The sequence below is a fragment of the Agelaius phoeniceus genome, chromosome 24 (assembly GCF_051311805.1).
Source record: "Agelaius phoeniceus isolate bAgePho1 chromosome 24, bAgePho1.hap1, whole genome shotgun sequence".
NCBI lineage: Eukaryota > Metazoa > Chordata > Aves > Passeriformes > Icteridae > Agelaius > Agelaius phoeniceus.
The window spans coordinates 7,250,897-7,264,379 of record NC_135288.1 but is presented as its reverse complement, the minus strand read 5'-3'; the positions used below and the strand labels follow the sequence as shown (position 1 = coordinate 7,264,379).

Below are 13,483 nucleotides of genomic sequence, written 5' to 3'. Positions count from 1 at the left end.
TCCGGGGCAGCAGCCCCGCTCACAGCCCTTAACAAACTGCAGCAGCAGCAGCAGGCAGAGCTTTCTGCGCCAGCGGATGGCGCCTCTGCAGCGCGGCTCCTCCACGGAACGGGCCGTGCTCAGTGCCGAGGGTGCAGGGGTTAAACACGCGGAAATTCCGCAGAAATTCTCCAACTGCTTCCAAGCTGCGCTCTCCAGCAAAACCGCTGTGAGACGCAATACAGAAAGGCAGTAATGACCTTGAAGGACGAGAATAGAACTCCCCAGAGAAGCACTTGAAGGGTTTTACTCAAAGGTGTTTCAGACCACTTCAATTATCTTAAAAAAAAATCCCAAGGAGATAAACACAAAATGAAGTGTAATGTAAAAATCAAAGGTAACAGTGTACGTCTATTCTATAAAAAGGCTGGCAGTATATATTATGATCCAAGTATTGGTTTCCTTTCTGAGCACCCTGGTTAAGTCATCAAAATATTTTGTTCAAAATAATTTAGATCAATAAAGTACAATAAAGATGTATATGAAAACATAAGGCCAGATAGCCTACCTGCCTCATCTCTGCATTTAAAAAATGGATCAATTCTACTGCTATATAATTATTTGCAGCGTGTATGAAAATATGTCCTAATAGTTCATATGGATCAGTTTAGTTCCATCTTAAGAACATCCAGTTTTTACGGGATTCTTTCCCTTGCTGACTCAAACCACACTGCCCCATGCACGGCTCACTGTTCAGGTCACATTATTAGTGACTGTTCATCCTGGGCTAAAAACTTGCAGATGCAACCCTCAATTCGTTTATCCTTTGCCAAAAGAGCTACTTATAAATATACTTTTCTCTTTCATCTACGTGTATTATAACTCAAACAAGATGAGCTAGGGATGAATCTCCTATGTACTTACATGCAACCTGGCTGTTTTTTTCTGTGGCTGAGTGTGAGGGAAAAGACTAATATCTTCCAGAAATATAGTATTTTGTGGTACAATGAGGGAATTAGGTGCAGAAAAGTTTGTAATAAGGAAAAAAAAAACCGTAATGTTCAAACTACACTTATAGAAGTCCGAGACCAAGTACCCAACGGGGTCTTGGCATCTTGTTTTTTCCTTGCTGTGTTACTCAGCTCGCAATAATTAGATTTACGTCCCGTGAATTCTCAATCACCAGTCACTGAGAGGGGGTTAATATTTACGGGCCCATTGGAGAGGGAAGGCTTCGGCAGCTTGACCAACCCTGGGGTCGCGGTGTCCCTGAGGGGCAGCTGCCCCCTTCCGGGCCGTGTTCCTGCTCTCGTTCCGGGCCTCGTTCCGGGCCTCGTTCCGGGCCGCGTTCCCGTTCCCGCCTCCCCGGGCCCCTCACGAACCGCGGCCCCTCACGAGCCCCGGGCCCGCCTTTCCCGGGCCCCGCCCAGGCCCCGCCCCTCCCTCCCCTCGGGCCGCTGCCATTGGCCGGCGCGGCGCGCGCGCGGCCCCGGCGTGCTCCGCCCTCCGCGGGGTCACGTGATCCCCAAGATGGCCGCCGCCGCCCTGTTGTTTTGATGAATAATCTCTGCGCGGGGCAGCGGCCGCGGGCGGGCGGGGGCCGGGGCCGGGAGCTCTGAGGGTCGCGGGGGCACCGGGAGGGCAGCTTCCCCTCGGCCGCGGCGGCAGCTGAGGCGCGGGTGGGCGGCGGGGAGCGGGCCGGGGGCGGCGGTGCTGCCGGCGGGCGAGGCGCGGCGCGGTCGCCCCGGAGATGCCCTTGTGAGGCGGCCCGGGGGGCAGCGGCGGCAGGAGAGCGCTGCCTCGGAGCGGCCCCGCGGCGGGGCGGAGGAACGCGCCCCTCCTCCGGGCACCATTAAGAGGAAGGCGATGGAGGAGCTGAGCGCGGACGAGGTGAGTGCGCGGGGCCGGGGCCTGAGGGGCGGGTGGGCCCGCGGGGAGGGGGCGCCAGGCTGTGCTGGGCCCGGCTCGGGCCCGAGGGTGGGCACGGAACCATCCTGAAGAGCTCTGCCTTCGCCCCCTCTCTGTGCTCGGTGGGTTTTTCTCCCCTCCTGTCCCCGGGCTGGCCCTGACCCGCGACCCTCCGGCTCGGCCACGGGGTTGTGTTGCTGCTCTCCTGGTTAATTGTTTATTCTCTGCTTCCATCTGCTAGGTAGCCTTTGTCTGCAGCGTGTTCCCTCTCTGTGTCAATACTAGGCGTTTATGTGTTCTTTGTGTGTGATTCGAAACACCCAACCTTTTAACATAGTAAAACACTTGAAATTTTGCTTCCTTAGACTCTTTGCTGAGAAGCAAGATGGGTGTGTTCGTGGTCTTATATTTAGTATCATTTCTTCTTGAAGCAGCTTGAATCAGGCTTGTCAGTTTTCCACTGTTTCCTTTGATTTTCTTTATTTATTCAAGCTCTTCATCTTTCACTGAAGAATTCTAGTGTTATGCTGTAGTTGGAAAACGTCTATAATGTATATATTCTATTCACATAGAATAAGGTGAACTATTCATTGTTTCTCTTTTAAAGGATGCAGCTTCCCCTGTTTTTTAATATATAATTAAGGTCTTAAGGTTTGCCTATATATTAGAGGGTTTTCAAATTAATTATTTGGGTTATTGTAGCAGGATCCAGGGAGTTTCCCAGTGATCCTGTGTAATCCTGAAATCAAAATGTGTTGTACTGGACCTGCTGCAATACAGACTCAGTGCTATACTTATAATCCAGGGAGGATCAAAAGAAGTTATTTTTATTCTGTCCATATCTCAAATAGTGGGATGGTAGGGCAGGGTGGCTGCTGTTGGCACTCAGATTTGTATTCCAAAAAGTTGGGATGTTTTTGATGACGTTGTCTGTCACAATTTAGTAATCCTCCTGTGTTGCATCACGATCTAGGAGAAAACACTTTTTGCTGTTTACTTGGTGGAGGTCCTCATGCTCTGTGGAAGCACTGAGAAAAGGAGAGCAGTTCCCATGTTGGGAGGAGTGGGATGGGACACTGGTGGTGTAAGTCTGCTGGGAAAAAGGATCTCCAGTTTTACAGGTGTATTTCATGAGTGCTTTGTTTACCTGCAGCTCTTCTCGTTGTTAAAGTGCCCTGATCCTGAGGTGTTTTATGATTAATTTCAGAATTATTTAACCTATGTAGGCTTATTTGTGTCACTGCCTCAGCACATTACTGACATCATCAAAACCACTGCATCATGGATCTGAGGCTGCAGGAAAGGAGTTCTCCAGTGAGGACTCATCCACCTTTTTTGGCCAAATGTTTGTCTCGAGTGACTTTCCATGTCCTTCTTGTCCAGTTCAGCAAGGACCAAACCAAATGGTCTTTTAGGTGATTGCTTGTGACAGTCTTGTATCATTTTAACAGAGTCACAGTGTCACTTCTTGTTATTAATGGATTGCTCACTGAAAAGTCAGAGCCAAGTTGATTTTAATTTTCCTCCACATCTCCACTTTGCTGTTACTTGGCACAGTGGGCCTGGATGAGATTATATTGAAAAATAACCTTCTGAAATATACTTCATGTTACTTCTTCAGATTCAGACTTTTTTTCAGGCAACGACTGAAGGTGAGAAAATACTTAATGGAAGTTTAATTGCAAGGCTCTTACAGATAAGGTTATCTTCTGTTATCAAGCCATAATTAAATATAACACTAACGGGTTGCAGCTTCAAAAGAGGAGATACACAATTGATCACACTTATATTTTAGTTTCAAGAAGATCTTTTCCCCTCCTATTAACAGTGTCTCTCACTGACATTTTCTTACTGTTCTCTTTGTTAATGCACTAAAAGTTGTAATTCATTACAGACCATAATAAGATTTTTAGGAGAGGGGAGAAAGAAATTTCCTTCTTAGTATGTGAGTTTTAGCACAGTAGATAGTGCAAGATGAGAACAGGGACTTCACAGAATTGAATAGGAGATTTATTTACAGTCTCACTAAGCAGTTGCCACTCTAGCAGATACGGATACATAATGTTTTTAAACTGAGAATGTGTGAGCCTGAGGGACTAGTCTTCCTGGTTGTATCTTTATTACCTGGTGCCAAATTAATTTATCAGTTAACCATCTTTAGCAGGGTGCTCTTTTTACATTTTTCCTTGTGGTTCATGCAGCTAACAGCTTTTAAGAAGTCAATTTAGATCAAAAATGTATTTCTGAAAACTGCTATTTATAGATCTAGTCCAGATGTGTCCAGCAAAAACTGTACTATACTGTACCAGTTAAAAAGCAATGTGCTTGTCCCATTCAGCCAATTAGGTGTTTTTTTTTTAATTAGGCTTTTAAACTGTGTGTTCTGGAGCTGTGCTCTGCAGGGAAGATGGGCTGTGGAGCAAGCAATGCCCATGTAATAGGACTGAAAACCTTGTCACTGTTAGGTAACATAATGACACATAACAGCTTTGTCATATGTCACTGGCTCAGATCTGCAATCGAGGGTTGGGGATTATTCAAATGCCCTAAACTTCTCTAAAATATTATTTGAGACCCCAGCTTTGTGCTGCTGGGTGGTAATTTGGAGGCTCATTCAGTCTGAAATGGGAACAGGTTATTGGAAGGAACTCCCATACTTCTGAGGAGGGATTTGTGTGCAGGTGGAGTCTGGATTGTCTCTTGTGTTGTGCAAACAAACTGTGTCTCCTGAGTCCCCAGCTGTGCCCATCTTCCCTTCTCTCCCTTCTGTTCAGCCTGAAGATACAGGGAATTCACTGGATAGAATGTGTCCACCAATTTTATGCCATCTTTTCAAACTTGGCCTGTACTTGGCCTTTTTAGCATAGTATTGCTCTTCTTTTATCTCTTACTTAAAACTTTCTAGTCTTCACATCAAACTTCAGATTCCTGCAATAATTTTATATAAACCTGGAGGAATATGACAGCTTGAGGTATCCAAGAACCAGATCTGGTCCTTCAACATGTGCTTCATGCACCCTCAGTTGTGAAAGCTGTAGTGGTAAAAATATTCACAGTTTGTTTATATTTTAACATTAGTTTGTTCAGCAGTAAGGAAGGTGATTGTAAACTGCCCATCATCCTTAAAGGGGCAGGGGAACATATTGCATGAGTTTTTATTGCAATCTCTTGACTCAAAGCAGCAGTGTCTGAGCAGATGTTTGTTCCAGGCCCTGCTCAGACTGTTTTGCTGGGGGCCTGCTCCCTGAGAAAGGCGGGTGCTTGATGGGCTAAGGGTGACGAATACCAGGCAGGAGATGGGTCTGGGTGTCCTCCTGTGGCAGCAGTGCTGACTGCAGGGGGATTTGCTGTGACACGGGCATGGATCTTGCCTAGGGAGGGCAGGGAAGGAATGCCAAGTGCCACTAGTGTCCTCAGTTATCTGCCTGCCACTGGGAGAGGGTGAAGAGGGGACCTTGTTTGAGTAATCAATGGACTGTACTTGTGAATTAATTCAAAAATGTGTTAGTTATCATCTCTGCCCTCTTCTCCTCACATATCTCCTTCCTTGCTCTGATTTGGAACTCACTAGCAAGCATTAATGGGAACAGTTGTGGAAGAGCTCCATATCACATTAATTATATAAAAAGCAAGAAAAAAAAATCATCTTTCTCCTTCAGACACTGGTGCATATATGGAGTGCATGTGTGTGTATTTGTTGTATTTGTGAGCTGTGAACACTTAATTTGGATTCAGATATGGGGACATGTAGCTGACACTTTCTCAGTTATACCTTTTAGGGCTGAGGTAGTTCTGGAGTTTTTTTAGATAATCACTTGGATGAAAAACTGAAAAATTGAAATATGAGGTATAAATGAAGAAGGAGAAGACCCTAATATGTATTACTTTTACCTAAAGACAAAGCTGAACAATTTATTTCTGCATTAAGCTCCCCTATTTTGCTTGACAAGGAGGCAGGATTAGAGATTCTATTCATAGCTATTTTTTTGAGTCTTAAAAAAAATGTAGCTGCCTTCCACGTTCATGTGGTGACACCTGTCGTGGAGGGAGATGTAGTTCCAGACACTGTTTTCTCACAGGTTTTGAAGTCTGATTTAATTTGATCTGTTCTTCTTCCTGTTGGAGTAGGTTTCACAGGCCATTAAATGATACAGCAATGTAGTGTAGACATTGACTTGACACAAATCTTTTGTTCACTCTTTCAGTTGCCTGGCAGTTCTTTAGGACTATGAGCAGAAATGAAAACTTTTAAGTTGTGTGCAATGCCTGAGTGTCATAATACGAAGAGAATAACAGGAATTGCTGATTTTTGCAGGGAAGGGAGCTGACATCCTCAAATATACTTTTACTTTGGGCCCGTTTCAAGCCAAAGATGTAAGCTTTGGGCAGAGATCCTGTAAGGCAGCCTGTGATAATAAATAATTTATTTTCTGATTTTTGTTTGTGCAAAGATTAAAGCATTATGAATCTAGTTTCATAAGTTTTGTCTATTTCTCATGTATAATATTAGTGTTATGTGATCACATGCCAGTTTTAATAAGTAAATTTGTAACAGTTTTCTGTAGTTGGATTTTGAAGGCAGATGCTTCTATCTTAAAAGGAACATGCAAAAACTGTTTTTAAAATTCTTTGTGATGGAATGCCTCTAGGTGATAAGAGGATGTTTTTTACTCTGTCTTTACTTGTCAAGGTGCTTCTGTCCATCACACAGGGTGCAGTTTTGGTGTTGCAGTTCTGTTTTGGACTAATTTGGACAGTGGTGGTCTTGCATAACTTTCAACTGGACCTTCTTTAGCACGGGTGTGTTGGTATCATGTGGTGTGAAGTTAAAGCAAAGGTCACATTCGTGTTGTCCCTTTTATCACATCAACATGGCTTGTCAAATGCCAAAGTAAATGGGGAGGAGTATTGCAGGTTTTGAAACTGCTGAGCAGTAAACGTTAAACGGGTCTTGCACAACCCCTCAAGGGACAAACACAGCATTCCCAGTGCACGTGGTCTTCCAAGGCAGCAAACACATACTTTGAATTTGAACACGGAGGGTACTGTGTGCTGTGACACAGAGCAGTGGAAGGGCAGCCAGCCCAGCTCCACTGAGCAGGCTTCAGGTAAGGCTGCAGTGTTGTGTTTGCATTTGCAGGAGACAGGGGGGTTCACTGGGCTCCTCTCCCTGACAGGGGGATTCACTGGGCTCCTCTCCCTGACAGGGGGATTCACTGGGCTCCTCTCCTGACAGAGGGGTTCACTGAGCTGAGCTCCTCTCCCTGGCAGGGGGGTTCACTGGGCTCCTCTCCTGACAGGGGGGTTCACTGAGCTCCTTCCTCTCCCTGACAGAGGGGTTCACTGAGCTCCTTCCTCTCCCTGACAGGGGGGTTCACTGAGCTCCTTCCTCTCCCTGCCAGGGGGGTTCACTGGGCTCCTCTCCCTGACAGGGGGGTTCACTCACTCCTCTCCTGACAGGGGGGTTCACTGAGCTCCTTCCTCTCCCTGGCAGGGGGGTTCACTGGGCTCCTCTCCCTGACAGGGGGGTTCACTCACTCCTCTCCTGACAGGGGGGTTCACTGGGCTCCTTCTTCTCCCTGACAGGGGGGTTCACTCACTCCTCTCCCTGACAGGGGGGTTCACTGGGCTCCCCTCCTGACAGGGGGGGTTCACTGGGCTCCTTCTTCTCCCTGACAGGGGGGTTCACTGAGCTCCCCTCCTGACAGGGGGGTTCACTGGGCTCCCCTCCTGACAGGGGGGGTTCACTGAGCTCCTTCCTCTCCCTGACAGGGGGGTTCACTGAGCTCCTTCCTCTCCTTGACAGGGGGGTTCACTGGGCTCCTTTCGCTGGGCTCCTTTCACTGCTCTCCTCTCCCCGCAGATCCGGCGGAGGCGCCTGGCGCGGCTGGCGGGCGGCTCCTCGTCCCAGCCCACCACCCCGCTGACGTCCCCTCAGAGAGAGACCCCGCCGGGGCCGCCGGGCGCAGCCCCAGCGCCGGGGCCCTCGCACAGCCTGGGCCTCAACGTGCACAGCATGACCCCAGCTACCTCTCCCATCGGGGCGGCAGGTAGGCCCGCAGCTCCCGGCTGCTCCTCCTGTGTCCGTGCGCGTTCCTTACTCAGCTCCTCACTGTACTCAGCACTGCTGCTGCTCCTGCTCTTACTGAGAGTCATTTTCAGAAACAAATGTTGCAAAACGGTGAAAGAAGGTACTTCTTGTTTTCATTTTCCAAGTAATAAATGGTTTTCCATGTATTCCATTTACGCTTGTTTTCCAGGTGTGCGTAAACTCTTGACATTTGCAATATGGGTTACCAAAGCTTAAAAAAGTTTGTAATAAAGTTCATTATTACACAATATTATGGAAAAAAATATGTCAAGGAGACAGGAAAATCCCTTTCAAGTTTTGCAACACAGTCTCTATTGATTGGTTTCTAGGTACATTCTAGCAATCGGTCTCAAGTTAATTTTTGATCTTTAGTTGCAAGCAATCAGCAGAATTAAAAATAGCAAGCCGTGACTGGGCATTGTCAGTGTAAGAATAAAGTATTTGCTTTCTGCTTTGTATTACTCTGCCAATTTCACTATTTACTGGAGGGAATACAAGCAGGATATTTACAAATTGTATTTATTTCAGAAGATACAACAAATAACTGATCTGTTAAAATCATACAAATGCAGCAAGCAGGGGAAGTCGGGAGGGTTGCTCTATAGAGAGGGGAAGACAAAATTAATGTATTTATACCACATTTGACCTGACAGAAATTAATTTTGATTTCAAATTATCTGACTTGGGAATCAGGACAAATTGACGTGTTTTCCAGTATTGTGATCTTTATCTGAAAACTGAAATTGTTTTGCACGTTGTGTTACTAAGCTTAGAGGTTCTCAAAACCATCCCAAAACAAATTCAAGATGGTTCTAACAAGGTTTCCAATATGATTTCTAACAGTTTAATAAAAATAACATTTTTCCAATGATCTTTGATGAGCTTGCAGAATTCGTTAACATTTACCTATTTGCTTCTTGAATTTTCTGGTTTTCCCTTTGGCAATTAGAGTATTTTACAAGCTTCAATCTTGTAGTTTTAATTACAGTGCTGTTCAGAAATACCTAAAAGTGACTCCTTCCTGCTTGTTTTGTTTCCTTACATCCAAAGCAGGACAGAGAAAAGCTATCAAAAGCATTTCCTGAGATCAACTCATTGCAGATGGAATTTAACACTCTGTATTGTTCTCATGACTAAAGGCAGCAACCCAGAGGTGGAGGTGACTTCTTTTTCTTAAGAATGGTGCAGAGTTCACTCACTGTGTTCCCTCAGCCTGTGGGTACATGACTGTTTTAATCCATCTGAGGTCTGACTCTTGCTGAAAGGAGCATTTGTTCTTCTGCTGTCTGTGGCAGCTGTGTGATGAGGGGAATTGTGGGCTTAGTACAAGTGAAAACTAACCCAGGAAAAGTAAATGTTTAATTTCCAAACAGAAGAGGTCCTGATCCATCCTAGGGCACAACTGGATAAACAATACTGGCAGCAGAACAGGAGGTGTGGAAATGTGTACCTGGAGGTAGAAATGCTCAGGTATTGGCAGGTTTATTGAGGTTTATTGAGGTTTGAAGTGCTCAGACAGTGAGGACCATGGGGATTTCTGTTTTGAGAATTCCCCAGGACAGTGCCTGACTGTACTGACTGGATTGGCTGATGACCCAAAGCAGGAGTTTCTGGTGTTTGCTTCCTACAGTGCCATTTGTGCAGCTGTTTAATAATGTGTTGCTTTTTCACATCAGGGTAAGAGCTTTGGTTAAATTTGGGAATGGATCAGGAAAAAAATATAAAGGTTTATCTTGTGTGTTTATGTAGCATAAATGAAGACTCAGCTAATGCTGTGTGGTTTGCAGCAGTTCCTTTCAGCAGCAGGCTGAAGTGACTGCAGAGGATTTTAATTCATTTGGACACACAGAGAGCAGCTCCAGCAGAACAGTGTCCTTGTAAGCATCCATTGTTCTAAGGAGTTGCCTGTCATGGTGAGATCAGACATAGGAATCAATTTCATGGAAAATCTCATTATTTTGTGTGTATTTTGAAAATACCTTAGAAAACCTAAAACCAGTGTTATCAGTGGCAGCTGGAGCTTTAGGTGTCAGGTATTTTATTGTATACCTGATCTAGCAAAGTAGAGATGCCAGTAAATTCTGGAAGATCTGTATGAAAAGATGGCAGGTTGAGGAGGGCTGTTAATGAGTGCTGCAGCATCACTGTTAAAGTACATTTTCCTGGCTATAAGAGTAAGACCCCAAGGGAATGCAGAGCAATGCAGTCCTTTGCCCTGGTGGGCCCTGTTTGCTCTGGTCTCTTTTGTCCACTGACTTAGCTAGATTTTCTTTGGGAGGAGGAGAGATGAAGACCTCAAGGAATATTTGTTGCCCCTTTGTAATTGATGATGTAAGTGCATTGTAATGGCCCAGTGTTAAGTCCTGTTCTGATAGGACAGTCTTTAGAGGGGCTCTGACAATGTCTGAATGTAGTAGACACAGCAACCTTGTAATAGACCAGTTTTTATAGGAGTAGATCTCTGAGCACTTCATGGCTGCAAGTTTATCTTTGTTCTTTGTTTAATGCAGGTGAGCATTCCTACATTGCTGCTTCAAGGGACGGTAGAAAATGGGATTGTCTGTAGTCAAATGTGGTATTAACTTTTATTTGGTAATGCAGTGCTAAGAATGGTTAAGAGCTGGATTGAAAAACACTATTTCCTCTCCTTTTCCATCCAAATACTGCAGTATTAGCCTTCTCACTGCTGTAGCAGTAATCTTGGTGGTGCCTTTTCTTTAGGAGTAGCCCACCGAAGCCAGAGCAGCGAAGGAGTGAGTTCCCTCAGCAGTTCTCCATCAAACAGCCTTGAAACCCAATCTCAGTCCCTCTCTCGGTCTCAGAGCATGGACATTGATAGTGTCTCCTGTGAGAAAAGGTAAAAAATGCAGCTTGTAACAGCTGGCAGATATGGCACAATGCTGGTGTTCAAAGCTCTTAGAGGACAAGGCTCTGCCCTCCCCCCCTCCCAGCTGTGTTAATGCAGTAGGGTTAATGCTTAAAAATCATACACTGTTGAGACCACTGTAATGCTTTTTCTAGCCTGGTTTTAATGGGAATTCCTGACCTAAAGTGGTAAAAGACAAAACATTATCTTAGACATTAATAGATAAGCATGTCTGGTGGGGATAATTCAGCTACTCTATTTAAAAGAAGAAGGTTGTGGGATGTGATAGCTGTGTAGTTTGTATTGCCTGCTGAAGAAATTTAGAGCTCTAATGTAATATGAGAAACATTTATCAACCAATGATTTTAATTGCTGTTTGTGCAGTGCTTTCTCTGCTGCATCTGCTTAAGGGGACATTTTTTCAGTCAGCATCTTACAGAGGACTGTCTGCAGCTTTCTACAGTTAATGGGCTTTGTCTCTTATTTCCCCTTGCAGCATGTCCCAGGTAGATGTGGATTCAGGAATTGAGAACATGGAGGTGGATGAGAACGATCGCAGAGAGAAGCGGAGTCTGACGGACAAGGTGAGCCCTGGCATTTTCTGCCATGTCAGTAATAAGGTCACTTGGTAAAGCCTGGCCTGCATGGGGACACTCCTCCACTCAGGGCTGGGGGCAGCAGGGAAAGGAGATCAAATCTTATGAATTAAGCTGAAGCCTCTTAAGGAAGATCTGTACCTAATTGTACATTGACTAATACAAGTGCAAATCAGGTGTTGATGGTTTTGTTCCCCCCAGGAACCTCTGTCAGGGTCAGAAGTGTCAGAGGAACAAGCTCTACAGCTGGTCTGTAAGATCTTCCGAGTCTCTTGGAAGGACAGAGACAGAGATGTTATTTTCCTGAATTCACTCTCTGCCCAGTTCAAGCAGAACCCAAAGGAAGGTGGGTTCCTGAGCAGGAGGCATTGGCTGCTTCAGTTTATTTTTTCAGAAATGTTTTAGTGAATTAAAGGATTGTTCTTGCATCATAGTAGACATCTAACAGTTAATTTGATAAGCCAAAATTTCCTGATTATTTTATGTAATAGACTATATATTCTATGTAAGCTGTAAGATACACCAAAACAATTGTTATTTTGTGTGTGGGGGCTATGTGCATGTTTTGTTTTCCTTTCTTTGACACAACCTGCCCAGCTCAACAGCAGGGTGGGAAAATATGAGTGGAACACACAAGACAAGTTTAATAAATGACTATAGGAGCATTAGGTCATCTATGATCTTCTGTGTTTTCCATAAAGGCTGTACATTTTGTGTAGCTGTAATTCCAGAACTTATATAGACAGTGATAATTACAGATGTGTCAGTGTGTTGTTTTTGCCAAAAGCAGTGCTCAATTCACAGGAGTCTGTTTCTGTCCTTTTTTTCTCTGCTAATATTTACACCTGACTCCTGTGTAGATGAAGACTGAGGTGAGGATATTGATTCTTTTCTTCTGAACAGTGTTTTCAGATTTTAAGGACTTGATCGGGCAAATTTTGATGGAAGTGCTGATGATGTCCACCCAGGCAAGGGATGAGAACCCCTTTGCCAGCCTGACAGCCACCTCCCAGCCCATTGCTGCAGCTGCCCGCTCTCCTGACAGAAGCCTGATGTTAAATATGGGCTCCAACCCTGGAAGCAGCCCCATGTTCTGTAATGTGGGCTCCTTTGGTTCCAGCTCGTTGTCCAGGTGACTTCTGATTGTAACTGAATGCTGCTTTCACTTGAATACTGATTGGTAGACTAGAAGAGAGAAAAGGGCATAGAAGTGTCCCAAGAACAATAAATAGAATGGATTTTTAAAGCTTTTCAGTCTTTTTCATGTGAGTGTCCCTCCATTTCACCCTTTTTGATTGCACTGCCATGGCTAGGAATGTATTTGATAGATTCAAGCCGTGTAACTGTTTTCTGCTGAGAAGTGTCCCTAACTTGCATCACGAAGGCCGTGATTTTTAAAAGTGTGTAGATTGGGACATAGTTTTATTGAACAACAGTAGAAAAGAATAATGTGTGTGAGCTGCAAAAATATTGCTGAAGAGTCATCAGAAGGGCAAGAACTTCTCTTGCTCATTTGATCTTTCTCACCCTTTTTCTGCATATCCTAAATTGTTGCTCTTTTTTTTTCTTTTTCCCCCTGTTAACTGGTTTAGTCTCTATGGGACTAGTCCAGCTCCTCCTACCAATTTCACAAGCTATGTACCAATGACTGGTTCATCTCTTACCCCACCAGCCAGTTCAGTTGCCACCCCAGCAGTGGCTCCCATTTCTGTCAGCTCTCAGCTGGCAGCAGCCAGCCCCTCGTGGACACAGCCTTGCTCCCCGCGGTACCACCCCTACACCGTGGCCCATCCCGGAGGCTCTGCTGCCGCCGCCGCCGCGCGCTCCCCGAGCGTTTCCATCCCATGTAGCTCTCCAAGCCCTCCAGCCGTGGCTGCTGGCCCTCCAGCCATGCCACTCATCACATCCAGACACAGGCCCACAGCCATGGGCCCACCTTTGTTTACTGCTTCGCCCGGTGCCTTGCGCAGGCGTCCTTCCTTACAGAGCAGGATTCCTCCTAGGTATTGCACAAGAGCAGAGTGTGTTTGCTGTGTGCTCTGC

The 13,483-nt window shown here is 45.4% G+C and overlaps 1 protein-coding gene across 3 annotated transcripts in view; it reads left to right on the top strand.

Annotated features, from left to right (window-relative positions):
- Positions 1 to 1,495: 1,495 nt before the first annotated feature.
- UBE4B (ubiquitination factor E4B) overlaps positions 1,496 to 13,483 on the top strand; it is a 33,573-nt gene continuing 21,585 nt past the window's right edge. Inside the window, exons 1-7 of one of the 3 annotated variants that reach the window (XM_077190124.1) lie at positions 1,496 to 1,869; positions 7,751 to 7,937; positions 10,700 to 10,835; positions 11,341 to 11,428; positions 11,642 to 11,786; positions 12,344 to 12,572; positions 13,033 to 13,443. In XM_077190124.1, the coding sequence (XP_077046239.1) occupies positions 1,846 to 1,869; positions 7,751 to 7,937; positions 10,700 to 10,835; positions 11,341 to 11,428; positions 11,642 to 11,786; positions 12,344 to 12,572; positions 13,033 to 13,443 (1,220 nt within the window). In that variant the 5' untranslated portion in view covers positions 1,496 to 1,845. The remainder of the gene's footprint in view (positions 1,870 to 7,750; positions 7,938 to 10,699; positions 10,836 to 11,340; positions 11,429 to 11,641; positions 11,787 to 12,343; positions 12,573 to 13,032; positions 13,444 to 13,483) is intronic. The other 2 variants (XM_054647654.2, XM_054647659.2) reach the window with 2 other exon arrangements.